At 26.5% G+C, this 25,329-nt stretch overlaps 1 protein-coding gene across 1 annotated transcript in view; it reads left to right on the plus strand.

Annotated features, from left to right (window-relative positions):
• Positions 1–11,511, plus strand: part of LOC107442117 (alpha-catulin) — a 262,498-nt gene extending 250,987 nt beyond the window's left edge. Inside the window, exons 14-16 of the mRNA XM_071181077.1 lie at positions 1,624–1,746; positions 5,070–5,153; positions 10,845–11,511. Of these exons, the coding sequence (XP_071037178.1) occupies positions 1,624–1,746; positions 5,070–5,153; positions 10,845–10,985 (348 nt within the window). The 3' untranslated portion in view covers positions 10,986–11,511. The remainder of the gene's footprint in view (positions 1–1,623; positions 1,747–5,069; positions 5,154–10,844) is intronic.
• Positions 11,512–25,329: the final 13,818 nt, after the last annotated feature.

The raw sequence follows: 25,329 nt of genomic DNA on the forward strand, positions 1-25,329 counted from the left end.
TTTTTAAGGCCTTTGTGATACAATTCAGAATGCACTTAAATTGATAATCAATTTAGTCAACCTTAGAAATTGTAGAAACCATTTTCTGTCATTTTAAGTCTTATTTGCTTTATACTGTCTTCCTTACTGCATTGTAAATGGATGTTATGGTAAATAAGTAAATGTTTTTTTATCAATTAAAAGCAATTTAATGCTGTCGTTATTTTCAAACTTTAACGTACAATAAGAGGACAAAATAAGTTTTACATTGTATTTTAATTTTATGCTTACAATTTGTCCTCAATGCCACGATGGGATTCCTAATTATAAAATAAAAAAAGTTATTAAACCCAAATATTTAACAGGTTATAAATTTAGTTTTTTTGTATTTTGTAAATTTGCATAATTTGTGACAACTCTATGCAGCTTTAAAGTAAACTTAGGACAAAATTACGATAAAAACTATTTTTTATTATGTATGAAATGTAAAGCATTAATGTCAAGAACTACAATTGTAACATGAAATACAGAGGTGTTTATAAAATCCTAATCAGCATTTTTGTCACTTGAAAAATATCTGACCGAAAATGGTGTTATATAGAGTAAAAAAAGATGTAATTTATTAGTTACGTCCTTAATATTTGATAAAATAATATCCGATAAATATAAATTACATGGATATTCAGGAAATATAAATTACCTTTCTTGTCACCATATTTCGACCTAATATATGTGTAAAAAATTATGTTGAATAGTTTTTTTATGAATAATTGAACAAATAGTTTATTTCTAAAATATTTGCGTAGTTTACAAAATAAAAGTAAACCTTTTTCATATTTTTGTGAAAAGAAAAAAGTAAACTAAAAAAATACAATATTTACAATGTAACTTATTAATTAGAGCCTTAATAACTCAAGCAAATGTAATTTACATGAATATTAATGAAATCCAAGTTGACAATTTTGTCACTAAAAAAACTTCCAGCTTATATATGTGTTAAAGTTCATGTAGCATATATATTTTATAAATGTACAAATAATTTTTTTCAAAATTTTGTGTTCATAATTTATGAAATAAAAATAGATCCTATTCATATTTTTGTGAGAAATAAAAAGTAAACTAAAAAATATAAGAAAACCATTTTATTACAATTTCATAATTCAAGAACGTATAGTATTATCCTATTATTATAATTTGAAATACTTCATGCTAATGACAAAAATATTTTTTTAACACTGACGTGCATATTGCTGAAATGATTTTCTTCAAATTTTAACTGTCGCAACGTTTTAGTTCTATATGCTCAGAAACCCTATAAAAACCTTTATCTTTCCTCGAATTTATTTTAAATTTTAAAACAACATAATTAAGATTCATGATTTTCTTTATGATTTCATGATGTTATGATTTTCATTAAACAATTTAATGAACTTCAAAGGCCATATTCTCTTTTATAAAAAACAATTATGAAAATTTTTTTATAATATTAAACAAACAATTACAATAAAAAACAATTATTTACTACAATTAATGTTACCAATTGATTTTAAAAATTCAATTACATACATTAATAAATGTCAGTACAATCAATCAGAACAAAGTAGAAATGTATGATATTAAGAAAATGTTTGCTTTGTATTTTAGGTACCAGGTGGTACACATAAAAAAGAAATGCTTGAAAATTTAGACCGTGTTCCGACATTTGTGCAACAACTCCAGTTCACGGTTAAAAACACAACTGTGGGAAAAGCTGCCACATTCACGAAGGTAAAGTATTTATTCTACTAATAATATCTGCTAACAATTCAGGAATTTTAAGGAAAAACGTAATGATACGCAGCTTGAAGAATTTAAAAAAATAGTAACATATATAAACTGCATATTAAAAAGGTGCATTTACTTTCAATATAAAATTGTTTTTTTACAGAAAGATGCAAGAAATTAACACTTTTGACTCGCACTAGCATTTTCTAAAAAGGTCTCCTGTCCCTTGTTGTAGACAATAGGTACACATACACATAAAATGAAAAATTAGGATGATCATGTCTGGCAAAATGATCAGCATAACACAGAAAAAAAATCAAATTACTTAGGCAAGAAGTTTTGTTGGAAAAATAAAACTACTTCCAAATGAAAAAAAAGTGGTAATAAGATATTTTTGTGTATTGTCAGATATTTTCGATGAAAATACAAGAAACTTGTATATATTTGCAAACAAAACTAAGGAGCTTTACTTAAAAATATCACATTTGAATGAAGGTGACTTGTGAAAATATTGTTCCAAGCCTATCAAATCGTTTATTTCTTTAGTTTTTGATAAAAGCACTGCAAAAAAAAAGTTAAGAGCACTTTTAAAAAAATACCGTAACATTTACGGTTTTAAATCGACAGCAGGGTTGGTTGTGCAAAACCGTAAAATTTACGGAGTAATTCCGTAGACTTCATGGTTTTTTACCATAAAAGAACAAGTTTTTTGCAAAAAAAATTAGGAAAAACAATTCCTGAAAAGATTGTTTGTTTATTTTTTTAATCGCAACAAAACACGTTTTTATGATAAAAATAAATCTGTTGTCTCAACAACTTTTCAACATATAGAAACAAGTTTATTCTGTGACAGTTACAAAGTAGATCTATACCCTCTGCAGGCTTGAATATTTCACATCTTTGTAGCTATCAACCATTGCTGGGATTCAAATACGGGTTTGCTTTATTGGGAGGACGCGCGCTCTGTTACCTGAGCTTACGGGGTTCAAGAATTTTATTTTTCGATGAAATAGTGATAGTGAGAATTTAGGTAGGATTAGGAATTATTAATGAATTAGGAATTGTATCAATTTGCAATAAGGTCTAATCTCGATTTTATTTAAACGATATTCGAATCCATTAAATAATTACTAAAAACTTAAGAGCAAGTATCAAAAATAATAGTAAAGTGATTGAAGTTACATTACAGACCGGAAATCTGCAAGGTAGAATTTCAACTGACGGTGCTAATCTCTTTGCAAATAGGGTTAAAAGCCGCTTTGTTTAAATGTCAAAAAAGCGATTTTTAATTTTTAACAGTTAAATATTCGAAAAAATTCCGAATAAACAATAGATATTTAATACAGTGTAACTGTTTTATATATATATATATATATATATATAAATATATATCAGCAACTAAACTTAGACGCAATGTTTTGTGTAAATACATAAAATTTGGCTAAAAATGCCCTATTGTAAAAAATAATTAATTAATTAATAATTTCAATTTCTAAAATATGAAAAAAATTGTACATTAAACTGAAAACTCTTCTCTAATGTAGCGCTTTTAAGTGATATTCAAAAATATAAAATATAAGTTTAGTTTAAAAACATAAAAAAAGATTGATTAAAAATACATTTTGAAATCCAAAAAAGTTATTAATTAAATCTGATAAAAACTATTGCTTTGTACCAGTTATGATGTCTGCGTCGTTCTGCTCTGTCTTACAATATATATGCTATTAGTGTTCATTATACACGAAAAACGTATATCATTTCAAAAGTGTAATTACAATATCGATCTGTTTGATAACATTTGTTAATCAGTATTTGTTTGCCTATAAAGTAGCACAATAATATATTTGAAGTTCATACCCGCCATCAGTATGATTTTTCTCCGAAATAAAAAAATGAATCGAAATATGTATCAGTATTAATGAAAAATGTAATAATAAAAATATTTTAGAGACGCGAAGGATGTTATTCTAAAGAAACCCCGAAACCTTTAAAGGTTTTCCAACATTCAAAAAGAACGTCTTTACACTGAGAAAAAAATATGACCTTAACTACCAAAATATGTTAAAAGTTACCATGTTTCTGACTCTACCATGTTACCATTTTTCTTTATTGCATGCAAATAATAATCTGTTATAATTATATTACTTTAAATGATGTTGATAAGGATGCAAGAGGATAATTCGTAGTTACATTTACTTGAATACAACTTGAACATCCTTGGACTCTAAAAGATATGCAGTGAAGACCAGCGCATCTGTTTTTCTAGTTATTATTGAACCCATGTCAAAATTCGTAATGGTCCCACCTAAACATCATGACATTTTGATGGTTTAGGTTAGTTTGAGTGCGATTTATGATGATCTAATATCATTTGATGGTTACCATCATCCAACCTTTTTCATTATGCTTTCATGGTTTATGATATGACAAAGAAACTTCTATCATTCCATGATGAAAAATGATATTTTAATACTATGATGGTTAACCATCAAGAGAAGTTGGATTCTCATGAACCAACAATTTGTTATGATCCGTGATGGTTCCAACTATACATTTCCATGATGGTTTAATGGGAGTTATTGTTGATTCAGCAGGAATGTACCATCAAAAACATTTGTTTTTTTCATGTCTGCCCATCATAAATCAGAGCGAATTACTACTTTGAGATGATGGTTGTTAATGACCGTCCTAACATTTGATTTGTAAGAAACTATGATGAAAAATTCTGATGGGTCAACAAGAACATACCATCTATTCTTGAAGTGTGCCATCATAAATTTGTCCAAATTCCTACATTGGTTATTTATGTTGGATACTAACAATGGTTATTCAATGGTATACCAGCAAAATATAATGGTTCACGATGGAATTATTAATGGTTACCATCAAGATTATGTTGATCCATCAATGAGAAATTATTAAAAATTTTGACTTGGGAATAGACAGATAAACGTTTTTAAGCATGAAAGGATAGATCCGGCATTAGAGAATGTTGTTTCCTTCATTCCAAACATACGCTTAAGAGGCGTATATGAAGCAGCAATTATTGTGTGTTATTTTATTGAAATATTTTTATTCAAATTTTTATGAATTGACAATGCAATTTAGGCTGCTTAATAATATACAACTATTGATTTAAAATGTCTAATCATTGCAAACAATATTTTAATGGATCATATTTTGCTTTTGATTGAGTATTGCCTCTTAAAGTTTTATAATATGCTTTAAACTGTAAAATATTTAATTTAAAAGTAACTTTTATTTCGATATTGTTCACAATTGGATACTTGATGCATCAGTTATTGATATTAATTACTTTTTTGCAGGTAGACAATGTCATTAAAGAGACCAAAAATCTAATGAATGCCATTTCCAAAGTAGTCACTACATGCTTAGTTTGCGCCACAAAGGTACACTACTTTTATTAATAGTGATGTATACAGTTGTTATAACATACCTCATATTTTTCAATTTCCATATTTTTTTTTCAAAAAATAAACTTAAGTAAATTAAACAATATTTTATTCTTGTTTTAGAAAGATTATTTTGATATGTAAAATTCCGTCCGTAAAGATGTGAGATCTGAGAATCTACATTATATAAAATTTCGGATCAAATTACAATATAAAGTACCAGCACTTTTCATGCGTTCTCTGTAAAATCCATTTTACAGCAAAATCCATTTTTACTGTAAACTATCGTATTGCAATTTTTTTAGCAATGCTTTATTAATTCGAGTGATTCAGGAATTTCACAGCAAATATTACGGTATATCAGTTTTTTTTGTTTGTTTTGTAACATGTTCCGATAAAAATCGATTATAAGATAAAAATAATGGGCACCCTGAGAGCCGGTACTTTTTAACTGGTTTGATAGTTTGGAGGTTATTTGGTATTATATTGAATGTTATATATCTTTATTTGTGACGTAATATATCTAACATTACGAACCCATTTTTAATTACTAGATACTGCACTTAAATAAAGGTATCAATAAGAACGAATTCAGAGCTAGAGCTAGTTGCTGGGTAAAAGAAAATAGTTAAGAATTACACACATTAGCCAGTCCAAAAGGACATAAAATTTGTAAAAATCAGTAAAAATGAAAATTGAAAAAACATTACAATTTTAAAACACTATGTTAAATAAAAAGAAATCGACTGTACAAAGCCATTTACTTGCATAAAATTTCAAGGTATAAAATTATTTGTGGATAAAAGATAGGATAAAGATGTAAAAAGACAAAATTNATTGGCAGTTTTAATTCGAGAATTTTTTCCGTTGCATATCTTGCCTTCTTAATTTATAAAACAAAAAATTTTTAAATTTTCTTTTTTACTAAAGTTTTTACAGAAAAAAATGCAAAATTATGTTACGTGTGTTACTGGGAAATTAGACTATCTTGATTAATCGACTTTCAAACAAGCAAAAAAATTTAGGCCAAATTAAAAAAATACATTAAACAATGATAAAAGAGTAAAATAGTTATATTTATTACTAAAAACTATTTTATTGCTCTTTAATATTTTAAGAACTCCATTGGAATATAACATAACAAAGAAGAGAACTCCTGTTAAAATTCATAGTGTTCCACCTTTTGTTAGAATTCACATAAATATTTTTTGTAATTCAAAAAACTATCTTAATTATTAAAAAATGTACATCTTCTAGATTCCGAAATTGTGTCATTTTTGATTTTACGATAATTTTGAAAATTTAGTCACTCAGGACCACTTTTCATGGAATCGCCCAAAAAGGCAAAATTGATGAAATAACAAGTATAGATAAAATATACCCTAAGATTAAAATCATTAAAATATATTTGTCCAAAAGGAACGTAAATGTTATAAAATTCATTTAAAATTTAAAAATATTTTCAAATCAATATTTAAAAGCGTGTTTTGACGAATACCGAAAAAGTGGTATACAAAATCAAAGGTAAAAGCAAATTGTGTAGAAAAATTAAAAATAAAATCATTTAAAAGTTAAATAATAAACAGTTAAAATCAATATTCTTTCTTTGTGGCAATCTTTATTTGTCACAATAATCTTTATTTGTGACAATAATTTTATTTAATTTTTAATAACTTTGCTACTTAAGCATAAAATAAAAAAAAATTCATTTTCTTAAATTATATTTTTGTTTCGCACACAAATAATGAGAAAGTTCTGTTAAAGAGCATAGACGTGTTTAATTAAGGGAAATATCAAGCATACAACTAATATGCTAGACACCTTATTTATATTCAAATAAACTGGATTTTTCTTAACTTAATTGGATTATACTAATATTAATAAAAGTATCAATCCATAATGCAATATGCCTCATTCTTTCATTTTTTTTTATTGAAATGAGATTAATTCTTTCCTGAAATTCATCTAGTTGCACAATAACATTAGAAACATTGCTAAAAATTCTGAAAAATCATTAGGGTAAAAACAGGTACCTTGAGTGTAGCATCCTTAACGTAAAATCCATTTTTATTGTAAAATTAAAACTTGATTCCGTAATTTTTACAGTAATATATTTATTTAATTACATCGAGTCATTGAATTTTCAGTAAGTATTAGGATGTAAAAATGACGGTATGCGGAATCTTTTGTCCAGCAATGTTTTACGGTAGATATGGATTTTACAGTAAAAAGTACCGATAATCAAAATGCCTGTACTTTTTAACATAATTTTTACAGAAACATAATTTACAGAATTTTTTACAGTTTAACCACCAGTTAACCCCCCAAAGGTGTAAATAAAGGTGTAAACACACAAATTATTTGGATGAAAAATTCATGAAAAAAATATAAAGGAAACGCGAATATTTAATATATTAATTTTCTTCTGAAATACAAACCAAATTTCACACATGAACATAATAACTGTGAAAGAAGTTCCTAAATTTTTAGATTGTTAATCATATTTTACTTTTGACAATGACATAGAAACAGAGTTGAGAGAAGAGAAATGTATATATTCTTCCCTGTTTCATGAAATATCTAAAACGATTTTATAGTAAGATAGTTATTAAAGGTTCAGAAATATTGAAAAAAATTGCAAATGGTATTAGAAATTTGAGTGTTCGTAAAAATTTTAGCATTTGATTTAGAAAAATTTTGGTATTAGTAGGAACACTTTAAATATTTTGAAGTAAAAAAATTGAAAAAGAAAACATAGAGATAATAAAAATATCGCACGTATCTCTGTTATTCTTAAAAAAATATAAATAACATTAGAAGTTAAAACTTTTGAGAAAGTGTTGCTCGTGTAGAAAACAGTAAAAATATTTTTATATTTCTAAATAAAAAAATCTATCAGTTTTGTAACACGAACTTTTGTTATGAGTTATAAAGCTATAAATGAAAACACATAAAACATTACTCATTTAGGAAAAATGTTTATGCATTTTCATTCATAATATCTAAACATACTTTTTTTCATAAAAATTAAATTAAAAGAAATAAAAACTTCATAATTTAAAAAAAAGCTTTAACATTTTTTTTTGTTTTATTTAAAATAAGTGACATACTTTTTCTAAATTCTGAGATTAATGCTTCATGACAAAATTTAAATGCAAAACTCGATTCTCTAATGTTCCAAGCAACCTCAGGCCATAAAGCAGAGAACATATTAAAAATGTTTTTTATGGAAGTTAAAATCTAAACGATCGACTTAATGGAGAAAAGGTCGTAAATTTGTTTGAGAAAAAAAAATGCTGAGATAAATGTGAAATTATGTTCTTTCAAACAGCGAAAGAAGGTGTAAAACTTAATTCACCGAAAACTAATTCTGTTCGTTACAGAAGATTAAAACGAAATACCGGTAAAAGTAATAAAAAAGCATTTAAAAATATTTTTAAAAAATTGAACATTATGAACCGAATTCTAATATAATTCTAAAATTATCTAAATTCATAATAAATAAAATTAGTCTTAGAAATTCTTCTTCCTAAAAATCATTTTAAAAGGAAAAATATGGATATACATTTAAATAATTCGTTTGAAGCTGTGAACACCGTGCTTTTCTATGTATTTTTTTTAAAAAAAAATAGAGAACAAAAAATTTTGTATTTTATTATATCCATAAGCAATATGAAATAAATGTTAATTACATTCATAAATTTAAGTGACAAGAAATGCCTGCTTTACGCTTCAAATTTGAAAAAACTGTAATAAAATTGTAATTGTAAAAAATGCATGCATTTTAAGAAAAACAGGTTTGAAACTCATAGTATTGGACAGTTCATCCAATAATAAAACATTCAAACTAAGCAAGAAAATCGTAGCTTTGAAAATAAACAGGCTAAAAACAACTACTTATACAAAATGAATGATCCCCAGAAATTAAATCGGAAAGATATAATAAATAATAGGAAAAGATATACTAGAATCATTCGCTTCGAAATTTATAAAGGCGGAAAAAGTCGGCATTGTTCGAGCGGCGCTCGAAAGTAGGCAACCATTCTCAAAAATGAGGAAAACAAAACAGATTTGAAACAGATAATGTACAGTGGCCAACGTTAAAATGAAAAATAAATAAATGTAAAAAACAGAATTAGAATAACTGCGGTAACCGAGAGTGAATCTAAAGTGTAAAGTAGTCAACGAAAACAGGTCTAGTTTTGTTTTACATCTTTATTTTCCATTTCTTCGTTAACAACTCTGCATTTTCTGTTTCAAATCTCTATTGTTTTCTTCACTCCTCACGTTAAGTCTTAAGAGTGTGTCAACTTTCCCACCTTGTTAATTTTATAAGCAGTTGTGATGACACATGATAGCACAGATGTGGCACATACATTTCATATCTGTGAAGTTGAATCTGTGAAATCAGATCTTAATATCAATCTCTGTGAAATCAGATCTCTATAGTTCTCAAACAACTAAAACAACTGACTACATTTAACATGCAACACTTAGTTCCGCCTTTTTTGTCATTTCTTGTTTAAAAAATACACAGATTATTTAAACACAAACTGTATAATATTCCAAAGTCAAACTAAAATGTAAGGGGAGTTCATGAAATTAGAGTAAAATATAAAATAAAAAAATAACTGAAAATTCTAAAGAAAAAAAATTACAAAAATAAAACTACTTAAAGATAAATAAATAAAAATTCAGTTTTTATCTTTGACCCACCATGCTGCAAAAAATTCACTACTTTTTACTGACTTTCTTCGTTTATTTGACGGTTCAGAGCTATCTTCAACGAAATAGTTTTTAACCCTAATCATAAATGGACTATTATTGCTGTTAATTTCAATTCTAGTTTTTACCATACAGTTTAAACTAGCAACACCAGCAAACAGCTTTTTTTTCTGTAAATTTAGGAGATTTTCTTTTACAGCATAAGAAAATATTTTTCTAAGTTGAGTAGAAAAGACAATGGCGTCTTTTTAAGTAGAGCTAGAAGCACGAAAAAAAAAACATTTGTAAGTAGAGTAAGATAGGCAGATCATTGTGAGTAGAATAAAGGAGATATAGATGTCCTTTTAGTAGAGTCAGTGAGGCAAGAGAGTTCTTGTAAGTAGAGTAAAGGGATGTCCTTTTAGTAGAGTTAGTGAGGCAAGAGAGCTCTTGTGAGTAGAGTAAAAAGGACTTCACTATTTCCCACAAACATTATTCTGTATGGACCCGTAGTGAACTGATCGTAAAGGCATGATTCCCAGTAGAACACCGAAGTCAAGCATCATTGGCTATGGTCAGCAAGCGAGAGGACGACCACTTTGATTGGCTTACGTAGGGACCGCGGGTGCGCAGTATCGGTCCTCGTTATACTGTTCTACCGTAAAGTACTCGACTTCGCGTGCAGGTCGTCGGGCAACCAAAGCAAGGGAGCCACCCTCTCTGCAGAGAATCAAAACTTCGATGGTATGTCTTCTGATCATCTGGGATGTTTCCCAATCCTTCGCCAATAGTCCATTGTGCAGCTCTTGTGTGACGTAAATTAAATGCCTACCTACCTTATTTTGTCTGTCAGGGACTCCCTTATATGTCCAAAATGATTCTTATTTATAACTTTACAAGTCAAATTAAAGTTGCTGTGTGATATTATATTATATTATATTATATTATATTATATTATAATTCTCTTTTCATTTTTCTTTTCAGTACAATTTGGATTTCGGGTCGGCTTCCGACCGCTCCCGCCTGATGTCGCCTTATAATCGGGGAGAGGGCGGCGGGGAGGACTATGGAGACGGGGGTTTGCCTCCCAAGGGACTACAGAGCTCCTCCGATCCGAACATTTGACAATTAGGGAACGGCTCCCGGAGAGCCACCAGCGAGCCCAGGAGGACCACCAGGGTCTCATTCCTCACACTGCTCGGCTCAAAGCGAAGAGATAACTAAATCGGAAGAGCACTTCCCCCCTCCTAGGGTGACCTCCTTCTACCTGGTCTTTTGTTGCAGAGTGTTGCAGAATTTCCCCTATAGCTTTTGCAGAGCAGAATCCATAAATCAACTTATTTTTTAAAAAAGTTGTAAAGTTTATTCGTTATTTAAATATTATGGATTGCATGAATATTTTCAACACAAAATTCAATTTATGTCTTATTTTTTGTAAGCATAAACTTTTATCGAAGCATAATGTTTCATGATCACAGCGATTAGCATATAAATTTAAAATATTTGTCAAAAATGAAATAAAATCACTGCTTATGCTTTAGAGGTCACAAGCTCAAGCAAAAGAAAAGATAGTCTATCAAATTTTAACGAATTCCTCGTGCGGAATTCCGGCTTAAAAATATTTAAAAAAAATTTATTGCAAAAAAAAAAATGAAAGAAATTCGGTGGCGAAACTATTACATCTCTTCGTTTAACAAGAAAAAACTGGTTTTGAAGTTTTGACTCCTGCCTTCCTTGTTAGTGATTCGATAAATTTCAATAACACTTCTTTTTTTAAGGATCATCTTGCGACCACTATTGTGTATACATTTTTGACTTCGTTTTTCTGAATGAATTCAGAAACTTTGCATTAAGGATGGTGGATGCGGAATACTCTATATAATCTGTTTTCAGTGAGAGTAATAGATATTCTCTTGATAAGAAGCACTTTTGGCGATTTTGGAAACGATTGACCATTTGAAGGAGTTAAACTAGTTATAAGTAAATATTTTGTTTCAAAAGTGAGCTACCATTTTAAACCTAAGATTGTTTTTCAAATTAATTGTAAAAAGTTCCGAAAATATAATTTTAAGAATAAAAATAATTAATGCAATTTTTTTTTTTTTTTTTTTTTTTTTTTTTGTGTGTTTTTAAATATTATGGATTCTGCTCAAATGATCTTTACATAAACTAGACATTACCTTAGACTGTGCCACGTGAGGGTCAAATATGATAATATGATGTAGGTGTAGTCTTTTTTTTTTTTTTAGTGATAGCACCGTGAGTAAAATTTGTACAAATGAATTGCTATGGTGCTGCCATCTTCTGTTCATAAGTTGAACCGCGCGTAAGGCACTCAGTGACCAAAACCCTACCTTCATTCAAATATGCTTATTAAGAAGGCAGAAAAAATACTAATTATTAATAAGTTAATGAGTAAATATTTAACCAATTTCAAAATTAAAGTTTAGAGAAAAAGAATTATTGTTTATTGAAAATAACAAAATTCATACAAGAGATAAGGAGAGATAACACAAGAAGAATTATATAAAAGAATTATCTGGTATATGCAGCAAAAATTAATGCTTAAAATAACAAATAAAATTAAAAAATAGTGTTTTTTTTATTATGAGTAATTTTGAAAAAAAATTGCTATTTATAATTCAAATTTTTGATAAAAATTTATTTTACTATCTGAAACTGTTAAATAATGGTAATATAACGGTTAATGATTATAATTCTAATAATAATATAATATTAGTAATAATGATAAGAATGTTTATAATAATAATAATAAGATTAACAGTAACAATAAAGATAAACTGTTAAATGGTAATAATGATAATGACATAAAAAAATTATTATGAAAAAACAATTTAACAAAGCTTTTTGCATAATTAAAAACCATTACAAATTGTCATAATTCGTATTCAAATAAAACTAAGAATTAAAATAAAAAACCGCAGGTTTCTTTAATGAGCGATTTCAAAATTTAATACAATGAAAACAAAAAGCGGTGTTATAGACAGTAGTATTACTAATTTAAATTTAAATTTTTAACTGTTAACGAGACAATATTAATTGCTTTCTTTCAGAGGTTACTTAGTTTAGCAAATAGCATACCGTCATATTCGGTTGTAAATAATTGTTAATATAGTTTTAAGCATGGAGCGTTCAATTATTAAGCAGAATTTTTCAACAATTCTTTATACATTTACGAAGCAGGGGTGCCATCCCCTCTGCAGAGGATCAAAATTGTGATGGCATGTCTTTGGATCACCCTCAGGGGTGTTTCCCAGACCGTCGCCAATAGCCCATCGTGCAGCTTTAGTGCGACGTAAATTAACTATAACTATAACTTTATACATTTACAAGTTCGCACAAATTAAAAGTTTGCAACTTGTCTTTCCATCTGATGTATTTTAAACACATTAACTATGATATTTAAAAGTGAAACTATTTGACTAATTTTTGCTTTTTGTCAGTATATCAGACAACTTCTCAATGAAAATGTCTTTCTTGCTAAAAAAAGAAAAAGAGTTCTTTTCTGCAAAAAATATATGTTTTAAAATTTTGTGTTTAAAAAAATAATTCCCTAATAGTATTTAAAATATTTTACGTAATTTTGATTTGACTTTTTCAAAGTAAATAAAAAGAAGTTGCTTTTAGCAAACAACTTTAGATTTAAAGTTTTTTTTTTAAATTAAAATTTAATCTTGCAATGTAAAAAGTTTTCAATAAATAAAGTTCAATCCTATCGGCAAAAATCCTATCAGCAATTGAACACTCTATGTAATACTTGACATATCATTTCTCAAATATAATTATTATCAAATTTACTTCAGTGCATATTTAATAATTGCATGTAAACTATGAACACAAATTTTCTTTTCTCACTGCAACACTCTGCCTCACCGAGTGATTTAATCAGTAGCTTCAATCACATGATTTTATAGCTTTTATTCGTTTGTACAAACTTAAATTTGTCATACAGCTTTGAATGTAGTCAGTGTTAGTGTTATTTGCACCCAATATAAATTGAACACAGATCTCAGTCAGTTTTGTGATGATTTTTATTGTTATTTTTTAATAAAAATATTGAATATTTGAATTATTTAAAGAGGATTTTTTACAGCTCATAAATATATGGAAATATTTTGTAATATAACTTGTTACATGAAATACAGAGATATTAATATTTTAGCTATGTGATAAAAACCTAATCAGTCATACACACACACATATATATATTGGTGCTAAACTATTGTTACGTCCTTTCCGTGAAGCTACTGATTAAATTGCTGAAACATGTGCTGCTTTAAGGAAGGTGCATTGTTTTTCAATCATGTTCGGACTTATTGGCGTGGAATTACTGTCATATTTTAAGCTAAGTCAGGAAACGATATGGAATAAAATTTAAATTTAAATAAAGAAAAATAATTTCTGAAATCTATGCGCCTTCTGAGCGAATGAACCCTAAATTGCAATCATTTCTCTAAATTAGAATAGCAACGCTGGTTGAAATGAGCTCATATTGTAATGTGAGTATGCCACTAAATTTGATTTTCTGTTAACATAAGAACACTTTTCTAAGATATTTGACTTAATATTCCACATTTTATTTAAATAATTTTTCAATCCGCTTCCATCTTTGGCTTTCATTTATGTTTAAAAACTTTTTTTTTAATGCGTTCCACAAATATTACAAAAAATCGTTTGCTAAAAATATAGCTAATTTCATTTGATTTATCACATCGTTTTTATAATGAATTTATTTTTAATCTAAATTTGCAATCATTTGCTGTTTGACAATTGTTGATTATGAAAAAGTTCACGTTGTATTTAATGATCATACATATTTTAGCTGAAATTTTTATTACAATAATATTTAAAGAGCAATTTTCATGAACTCAATGGTGATTATTGCGAACATAACTTTAACTTCATGTTATATTCTAGTATTATTCATTTTCCACTTTATTACATTTATTGTACCATATATAAAAATCGTTTCAGCAAATAATATGTTATTCGGCATATTTTACTTTAGCTTATTTCTCATTTTTCATATCACACTATTGCTGCTTATTTTATAAATGTTTTATTTATCATATTTTTTTTTTATGCGACAGAAAATATCGTTTTCAAAATTTCATTTTTTAAATTTGTCTAATTGGGTATAATATAAAAAAAACACAACTACTTCCACTTAGTAGGAATAACATTTACCATGACGCAATGCTAAATTCTATGCCACTATCCACATAAATCAATTATTAATTAAAAATTGAATATCAATTACTTTTCTTTATAATGCAATAAAATCTGGCGAGCAGCTATTTAAACGATCAAACACTTCGTTTGTTTATTTGTGGCTTGAAGTTAGGCTCGCAGAAAATGCCGTTCATGGGTTAAATTTAGTAGGAATAACACAACCTGTGACGTAGGCTATAGTGTACCCAATTGTTTGGAGAAAACGATAATAGAATCAATCTTTTATTTAAAAATGTTTGCTTCAAAATGTATTTAAATTGGAATTATAACATAACTATAAATTCTGAATGTTAAAAGTATCTCAATTCAGCGATAAATTTCTAACTGATTTCTCTAATTCATAATTCAATTAAATTATAAATTCCCTTTAATGCATACATCATATTACAATAAAGCTTTCAGCCTATCAATCCTTGTTCCTGTGATACTGCTTGTTGGGCTGCGGTGGTTCTCTGTGGGTACGATTTCACTCTTTTTTAAATAAACATCTTTATATGTCTCTTTACTATTGTGTGTCTGCTCAGGAAATATATAAATCTAAGAAAGTTAAAGATAAACCATATCATAATTTAAATATGAAATGTGTAACTTTAATTCATTTTCTTTTTAGTACAATGATATGTAATACAGTAAGTTGTGAAAAAAAACCCATTCATTTTATATGTATTAGCTGATAATAATAATTATTATATCTGTTTTCTTTTATTATATCTGTTTTCTTTTATTATATTTGTTTTCTTTTATTATTTCTGTTACAAATACATTATTTTTAATCACTACATATATTTATCATATTGTGCAGAATTATTTGACGTATATGAAATGAGAGGTATGATAAAAGAAATTCATATGTTATACAGAAATTTATTCTCAATAATACAAGTCTATGTTGCTTATAATTAGATTTTAATGTTTAATTATGCACTGTTAAATGCAATCTATTTAGGATTCACTGTTAATTTTTTTAAAAATTTTTCATCTTACATGACATAATTTTTAAAAAAAGCATTTCAGGCTTTTGTAACATTTAGGGAACTTTTCGTTTTCATCGCTTTACAAAATTGAAATTTACTTAAATTTAAAGAAATGTTTATAAAAATTTATTAGTTTTCTTTAAAAAATTATATACATATATATTTTAAAAAAAGATTTATTAAAATGTATGAAATCAAGGGCTCAAACCCTATTGGAAAGTCCTTGATTGATGACTGTTTTAATATAATCTTTATTAAAATAAACTTGTAAATTTTAAAATTTACTGGATATTGAACAGAAAAAATGTGGAATTACGTAAATAATCATGTATTCATCATTTCAAATGATTTAAACCTAAATATAATGTAAGAGCATTACATTCTTAAAGATAGATTTCTTTTATTTTGATTCATTTTTTTAAACACTCTAGCATTAAAAGAAACGTTTTTTTTCTTGTATGCGAGATAATAATTAGTGCAGTTTTGTATAATGATTGAACCGGATGGAAACAATTTGTTTGGATGGCTCTGGTCTGGGATAGACTGCCATCTGAAAGAAGAAGCATACTAGTTTTTTGTCTCTCATTTTAATAATATAAAATATATTTTAAAAAAGATGAAAATGTACTTCTAATTCAATCATTATTTATTTAATAAAAATATTAATATAAGCTATTTATTTAGTTTTCAAACTATTGTTAAAAATGATAATAAAACTTAATTTTATTAATGCTAAATATTTATTAATTATTGAGAACTAGTTTAATATAACAGTAACGATAAACATCAGCATTATATAGCGAAATTTAATTACATATATCCACAACTTTTTTTAAAGAGGCAGTTCTCTTTTTTAATTTTTTGCACTAGTCTAAAATATTTTTACGCACTAATAATTGTAACGCAAAAAATATATTTTAAATAAGGGTTAGTACTGTAAATTTGTTCATACTGTCTTCAATGTTGCAATCCATGCTTAAAGTTTCATAAAAAATGGAATGCATCACAATGAGTTAAGGTATAATTAGTTCTTCATTTGTTTATTTATTTTAAATTTACAAGCATCATGTATTTAAAAACAAATTGGATGTATCTAATAATAAAAAAACGTAATTTTAAATGCAATACTTATTGACCAAGTTGGAATATTTAATAACTGGAACTTATTATTTAAATTATATAGTTTATGCTAACTAATAGTTTTGTGGAAAACAACTACAAAGTGTTAATGGTAAAAACTGTTTCATAATTTTTCTTATGTTTTTATTTGTAAAAGTGGTGCATTGTTATTTAAAATACTCAAAATTGAAATAATTTTTAGTGTAATATTTCCTGGGCAGATCGAAAGTGATGCTGATAAATGTGAATGATGTGCAATGGAAGAAAATTTTGGATATCAAAGTTGAAGTTAGTTTTTATCCATTAAAATCAAAAAAACAAACATATAATAGGATCTACTGAATGTAGAACTGCTAACTAACATTTGAGATTTATCATTAACTCATAAAAGCAAAACATATTTCGAATGTCATTAAAGCGAAACATACAGTTGCAGTTAAAGTATGGCTAAACTTTATAATTTCAGTGCCATTTTAGTCAAAGTAAAATGCTGGTATTTAAGTGACATTTCAACACTTGTACCTGGCATTACTCATAATATGTTCCGTATGAATAACTTCAATGATAAGTATAGGAATCTGAATACTACGAATATTCATATAATGTTTTGCTTGGAGGCTTAGGACTATAATGACTAGAACAGGCTGTATAAATTGGATATTTAGATGAGTAATTTAAGGATTTTAATTAATGATTCTAAATAAAATTGAGATTTATTTATTACAAATCTTATTTGTTGATGAATTTATTAATAAATATCGAATTTAACTGTTGATTCAACCTTTGTTTAAACTCACTGAAAAAATTTCGAATGAAGTATGATTATTACGTACGTAAAAATATATTCTAAAACATGTAAACTTATTTGACAATGATGAATTAAAAGAAAACTTATAAGTTGAAGAAAAAAATTAAAAGCGAAAAATATTGCAACATAAAATTTTGGAAAATGGATAAAAATTAAAGTTTTTACGAAGTTTTTAAAGGAATATATTTTTATTAACCTAGTTCAATAGACTGTATAAATAAAAATTGTCTATCTTAACTAACCATTGTACACATGTTTATGGTAATAGATGAATAAAAACAATGTTTCTACCTATAAACATTGTAAGATAATTATCTAACCATTGTACACATGTTTATGGTAATAGATGAATAAAAACAATGTTTCTACCTATAAACATTGTAAGATAATGAATATTGGTATATAATAGTATGTGAAAGTTTGTTTATGATGTAGAAATGTTAAATAATTTTTAATTTATGAAATGTTGCTTACTAAATAACTAATAGGATAATCTACTTTCAAAAGAACTTTATATTTAAACAAACAATGCTAAAGCAAACTAATGTAATGATTAGATCTGCGGGCCATTGTTAAAACAACCAATGTCAGTGGAATGAACAAAAAGTCAAATTTTTAGAAAATCATTTGTGAGAAAATTTTAAAAACAATTTAAGTATATATTTCTCATACTTTTAATATTGGTTGTTTTTACATAATTCTACAGTTATAATATTAAATCATATCATAAATTTGAATGTGATTGAACATATAAATATGCATATATTTATGAAGTTATTCAAAATTCATAAGGAAAAAATATACTATTTTTATTGTTACTTGCAATTTATATAAAATTGAACATCAAAGCTGATAACATGAATTTAAATCAAAACCTTTAAATGCTGACATATCGAATAATTTTCAAATACATAGTTTATAGATGTGTAAAAAGTTTAAATACAATTAATTTTTATTCAGTAATATTTTTATAGAATGTTTAAAATAAATAATTGAACAAACGTTTGCAATATATTATTTTTATTAGGATGTATAAAGTTTATTTAAATATTCAAAAAACAAAACAGCTACTAATAATTCAATTTTTTCTCAAAATCACTGTATTTTCAACAATTAGCAAAAATTTTAAAATGCATTTTAGCTAAATTTTTTGCCTTGCTTTTCTACATCAAATCAATATTTAGGTAAGAAAAAACAGCAAAGAAATGTAAATTTTTAAGCTTTTTTTAAACAACTAACTACGCATTATAAAAGCTTTAACTTTTTAGACTGAATTCTCGAATTATTTAATTAAATTTATATATTTTTAATCAAAGACAATATATAAAAAATGTGCATGATATTTTTAAAAGCACTGGCTTTCAACACTGATTGAAAACATATCCAAGTTTCAAACTGAAAATATTAAATCAATGTTGAATGTGAAATGAAATATGTGTTTGGAAGAAATTTTTAAATGTTTTCCAACTATTAAATTTACTGCAAGAAAATTTAAAACTTTGAAGTTAAAGTTTAACTCAAAGTGGGGTAAAGTGGTAATATTTAAAAAAAACACATTAAATGCAAATGCAACATTTAAATGTTAGTTATATTTTGCTTAAAATATATTGTAAAGCAAAATAACTTTATCCTCGGACTTGTTTTGTGATACAAAACAAGAAAGATCGTGCATGTGTTTTTCTTAATCAAATATAAAGAGAAAAATTGCTGAGTAAAACATTGACTTGATATAATGCTAAGATATCACGTCAAAAAATACAGAAATATCATATTAGGCACTGAATAGTGCGTAACTTTAAATGTGTAGATTTATAACTTTTTTCTGATTTCCGTAAAATAAAATAAAAAGAAATAAAAAAAATCAGGAAATGGGTACGGAACTATAGGCTTCCTTTTTCAGCTGAATATTTTAATGGCAATCATTTATGTGTACAACATCGAGCTTCTATGTACTTTAACTTAATTTAGTAACGGGCATTTCCCGTAAGATATGGGAAATCGTTAGGATACAGATTTTCAAGCGTCGTCAATATACGGCAATGTAAATGTCCTAATTAAGCATGTAAATCAATGTAAATAATTTCTAACATATTTGTGATAGTATGACTCAGCTTTTTCCCTTTACAATTATTCTTAATAGAAGAACATTGTTATAGACGACAGGAGTACACAAAAAGTATAAAGATTACTATTAAAAGGTATAATTATTAATTGCGAACTCATTCAAATTTTAAATACACCATCAGTAATTTTATTTCCTATTTAAGAAGCTTTTAATCATAACTCCATTTTTATTTGGCTTCCCTTTATCAGAAAAATGCATTTATAAGGTATTAAATGAAAGTTGTATACACTTTCAGGTATGCTGACCAATATGGATATAAAATTCAATTTCCGAATTACGAATTTATTTTTCAATAATTTCTTGCTACTAATGATTTTTTTCTCTCTTTCTGATCAAGCACTTAATATTTTAAATACATTTGAGTTTAAATACAAACTCTCATTCTTTTTGTAACTATATATTTTAAGCAACGTTTTTGATTGTTTTACGAAATTTGATTTTTATAATTTGTTGCAAGTTAAGAAAAAGCCATTATCTCTATGGAGAGAGCCTGTTGGCATCTAACTGTATCCCAAATGTATGCCAAGATCATAGCACGAACGTATACCAACATCGCCAACTATCGCAAAATAACGTTGCACGAATTTTTTTTTCGCTTGCTTTCTTAAATCGTGTGAAATGATGAAAACAAGACTTATTGAATTATTAATTAACAAATTATAAGAATTAATAAAAATAATATCATAAACGCGTAACATATATGCGTCTTTCTATTCACGTTTAAAGAAACTGATGGAAAAATAGTAAATATTGTTACATACAATTTTATTCTACAGCGAAACAAAAGCAGAAATTCTATTTGAGTTGTTGAGGGTACGTCATTATAAGACGCACCATTTTTAGTGGTCCAATCCAACACAATGCTCTTGCAACGTCATATAGTTGTTTATTTTCCAAGAACGAATGTTCTCCTTTTTTATAGAAGTAAAGTCATCAAGTCTTAAGATTAAAGTAAAACTTCGAAACTATTACATTTTTTTTCTTTAAATATGTGATATATATCTTAAAAAGATATCACGAATTAAATTTCTATTTAACGTGTTTCACTTTTAAAAGTTTTTAAATTGTTTTGAAAGCATATTCGTATAATTTGAAAACGAAACTATACGAGGTCATGGATGATCTCTTTAATGCTTTACCGCAATGGTCTTTCCTTAACTTGCAACGCAGTATAGTTAAACGTCTGAAAATAATGATACTTCTTCGCGATCTGAATATCTCTTATTTGTTTAAATTTTCTTTTAAAATTGCTAGAATGACACCAGGGAAATTTTTCACGTTACCATAAATAGGCAACTTAGCACTTCTGTTGCTTAATACCGGTAAAAATACATGTGATCGGAGCAAATCTGATTACTTTAAGTTCCAATTGTTTTTAACTAAAGAACACGAATATATTCCACTCAGCAACGTTTTAATTTCTCGTTAGGTGCAAATTGGTGCAATCTAAATGTGTTGAAACTGAAACTTAAACTTATTTTTTAACAGAAAATGAGTAATATATATACAATGCAGTAATATATATATGTAACATATATGATATACAAAATGCAATTTTATTTTTTGTTAATATATATTCAAATATATATATTGTTAGTGTTAGAAAATTAAGTTTGAAACTGATTCAGATTGTCAGACACGTTGCTCAAATGTCAGTATTATAAACAGATGTAACCCAAAATTATTCCCAAGATTTATTTATACAAGAAAAAGGAATGCAAACTCTAAAATGAAATACGAGATATAACCAACAACCGAAATGCAAGCCGATACTGTTTTAAATTTATGTATAATAATTCCGTATTTAATTGAATTTGGAAAGATGGATTTGTTTTGTCAAATTTCCGTTTATTAACTTTGAAACTAAACACCGTACCTACTATTTTAAAAGAAAGAAAAACAAATACTTATTTATTCTATTCTGCCTAATTAAACGTCTTTCTTTTTCAAATTCAAGTTTCTTAAAATTAAACTTTCTTTGATTTATGGAAACGAAGTAATATTGGGGAAATATTTAAGCTACACTGATATAAAGAAAACAACTTAAATTTAACTTTATTTCACGAAGAAGTGTAAAAATTTTGCTTCTTATTTATTGCACATTTGTATAATGAACCACTTCGAAATGGAGTGAATGAAAGGTGAATATATAAATTATGAAATAAAAAGAACTATGTATACATACATTTTAGTGCTCAAATAATTGTTTATCTTGTAAACTAAGAATTCTTATGTACAAAAGAGATTGTACTCATAAATATATGTGTTGAATACATTTAGTTACCTATATTTATACGTTGTACAGATTAGTTTTATCAGACATTTATTACTGTTAGAAATGTGAATGTAATTTATTTCTAAAATGGTTATGAAATTATATTATTTGTGTTTTATGTGAGAATAAAAAAAATCTTCTATGGTTATAAATGGTGTCATAATTATTATTTTTTCAATTTTGGGGCTTTTCAGTTCCCTAAAAGGGAATTGATTAATTTGGACTGGTGTCCCCATGATGGACCAGTTTTCTTAGATCTAATAAATGTTTTTTATTTCGAAGTCAGAATTTAATTTCGAAATGTGTTGACTTTTTCATGAAGTAAATTTCAAGACAATATCTAGTTAAAAACAGAATGTTGTAAATAAAAATTAACAATTAAAATGTTTGAAAATGAAAAGAATTTTTTAAGTGTTCTAAATTAAGTATTATGCGTCATTATACAGTGTCTTCATTTTTCTAATAGTTTGAATGTAAATTAATAAACCAGTTTCATTCAAATAATTGAAGGACAAGATCCAATATTCTTTATGTAAAAGAAACAAATAAGAGTTGCCTAAATAAGGAACATGAAGAATCTGAATTTGAAGACTATTAAATCCACTAGCTGAAAGTTTTTCCTTATTATGAAAAACCATTTTTACTGTCTACTAATGTATTGTAGAGAATGGCTATTAATTGCTTATAGATAGCAAATATTGATTTTTAATAATCAGTCAATTTATTGCTGACGTAAGTATTTTTTTAAAAAATTGTTTCTAAGTTGAAAAAGATTCATAAAACTTAAATCACCAAAACAAGTTAAAAAGTGAAGTAAATCTAAAAACTAGTTTAAAAGTAATGGGAAGCTTTTCTTGCTGAACAACGCGTCAGACAGGACAACAGCAGAAGTAAAATATATGCGTCAAAATATTTTCTGCATCATAAATCAATCCTAGTTAGACATAGAATTTGATTTAAATTTTATTATCATAATTTGTAAACTCAAATTTCCCACATGTAAATTTTAAATAGCTGAATATACTCCAAATCATTCAAATACGTTGAAATGTTTAATTGACTGTTTAAGTTGAAATAGGACTTCTGTTATAGTTAGCTACATTACTGTTATAGACCTTTTATAGTTAGTAATACTACTATTCGAATAGCTATACAATGTTTGATTTCGTGACTCAATCTCTTGAACTAATTATTCGGAGATATACAGCGAGGGGTCAGATCATTGAAAATTATATCTTGAATTGTGTTCGTAAACGAAAAAATTCACCAAAAAATGTGATATTAAACTTAATTTTATCAATGCATAAATCAGTTTATCATTTACTATTATACATCAATAAATTAGAAAAAAATATATATAAATGTATTTAATTAAAAAAATTTATTTTTTTCGATTTAATTAAAAAATATTTAATTTTAAAGGGAATATTTCTACATGGGGATAAACAGCGAGTAACAGAATGTCTTTTCCAGTGTAACTTAAGTTCTAATGTTTAGATTTTCTCTTTATGGTACGAAAGGTTAGCCTCAAATATGTTAACAAATATAAGTTCTAACTATTAAATAAATCGCGAAATCAGACAAAATAAGTTTGATCTGAATAAACATATCTTTTCTTCGAAATGTTTCCGATTCTTAACAATCATCATTCTTAACCTTGGACTCATTACTCTCGGAATTTGCAACATTTTAAACTAATTATTGCAAATGATTTAATCTGAAATTTAGTTTTAATTGACCAAACTTCTGCTATCGAATAAAAAATTTTAAAAATGGGAAAATACAAACACTCAAACTTTTTTTATCTCCTTTAATAATAGCAGCCTTTCTTGAATTTCGAATTCATGTTCATGATACTCGCATAATGTTCCAAAATTTTAACCTTTTGTAGACTTTTTTCTACAAATGAGTAATTTTTTTACTTTCTGTAATGGTTTTTACAAGCAACTAATATCTATCCAGTAAGCAAAGTCACTGCAACCACAAGCTATATTTTATAAACATCTAGTTTTTATCCTTCTTATTATCATATTCTTATCATCAGAACCATTTAAATTTTGTACTTTAGATATTTTAAGCTATTTAAATCTAATTAATTAATTTTTATTTTCCTTGTCTAAGTGTAAGTTTTTGACTAATCTAGTCATGGCAGTCTCCCTTTTAATTTGAAAGTGACTAGCATGGCTGCTTATTTATTTGAATGCGACGAGAAAAAAACTCTAGCACCGCAATATTTTAAATTAGCATTTTGTTTTCTTTAACGTAATAATTTTTTTTGGATTTACTGCTTTATTGCGTTGATTCAATGTTAGAATAATTTTTAAACTTCGTTTTCTCTAATTCATTCGCGAAAATTAGTCCAATGAATATAGGTTGCGCCCTTAATAGGAAAGGCTCGTTATAAACTATTTCACTAAAAGTTTTCTTTCTCAAACCACTTCATAAGCTATTTCGTAAAAAAAAAAATTCATTCTAGAAATTCTTGTTAAACTAAAAAAAAAATCATTCTAGAATTTCCTCATAAACTATTTTGCTAAAACATTATCTTACTCGAATCTCTTCAATTGCTTTAAAAAAAATCTTTCTTTCATTTGGTTAAAAAAAAATTCTTTTTCGGTTAAAAAAAATCTTTTCATTCGGTTAAAAAAAAATTTTCTAATCTCTTCATTTTGCTAAAAAGTTTTCATTCTCAAGTATCCGCTTTTCAAGTATCCGAGAAGTATTAAGCTTTTTCGCTGGAAAATTTTTCTCATGAATCAAGTTACTGGATAAATTGCTTGATGAATTTTTCAAAAAAGTAAAAAAATTAAATTTCTAAATTTTAATTGTACATCTTGCTTTTTCGATATCTTTTCTTTTTTCTTTCTAACATTTTGTTGCAACCACACCCATTGAAGAAGATATACCTTATGATG

Source organism: Parasteatoda tepidariorum, chromosome 5 (assembly GCF_043381705.1).
Source record: "Parasteatoda tepidariorum isolate YZ-2023 chromosome 5, CAS_Ptep_4.0, whole genome shotgun sequence".
NCBI lineage: Eukaryota > Metazoa > Arthropoda > Arachnida > Araneae > Theridiidae > Parasteatoda > Parasteatoda tepidariorum.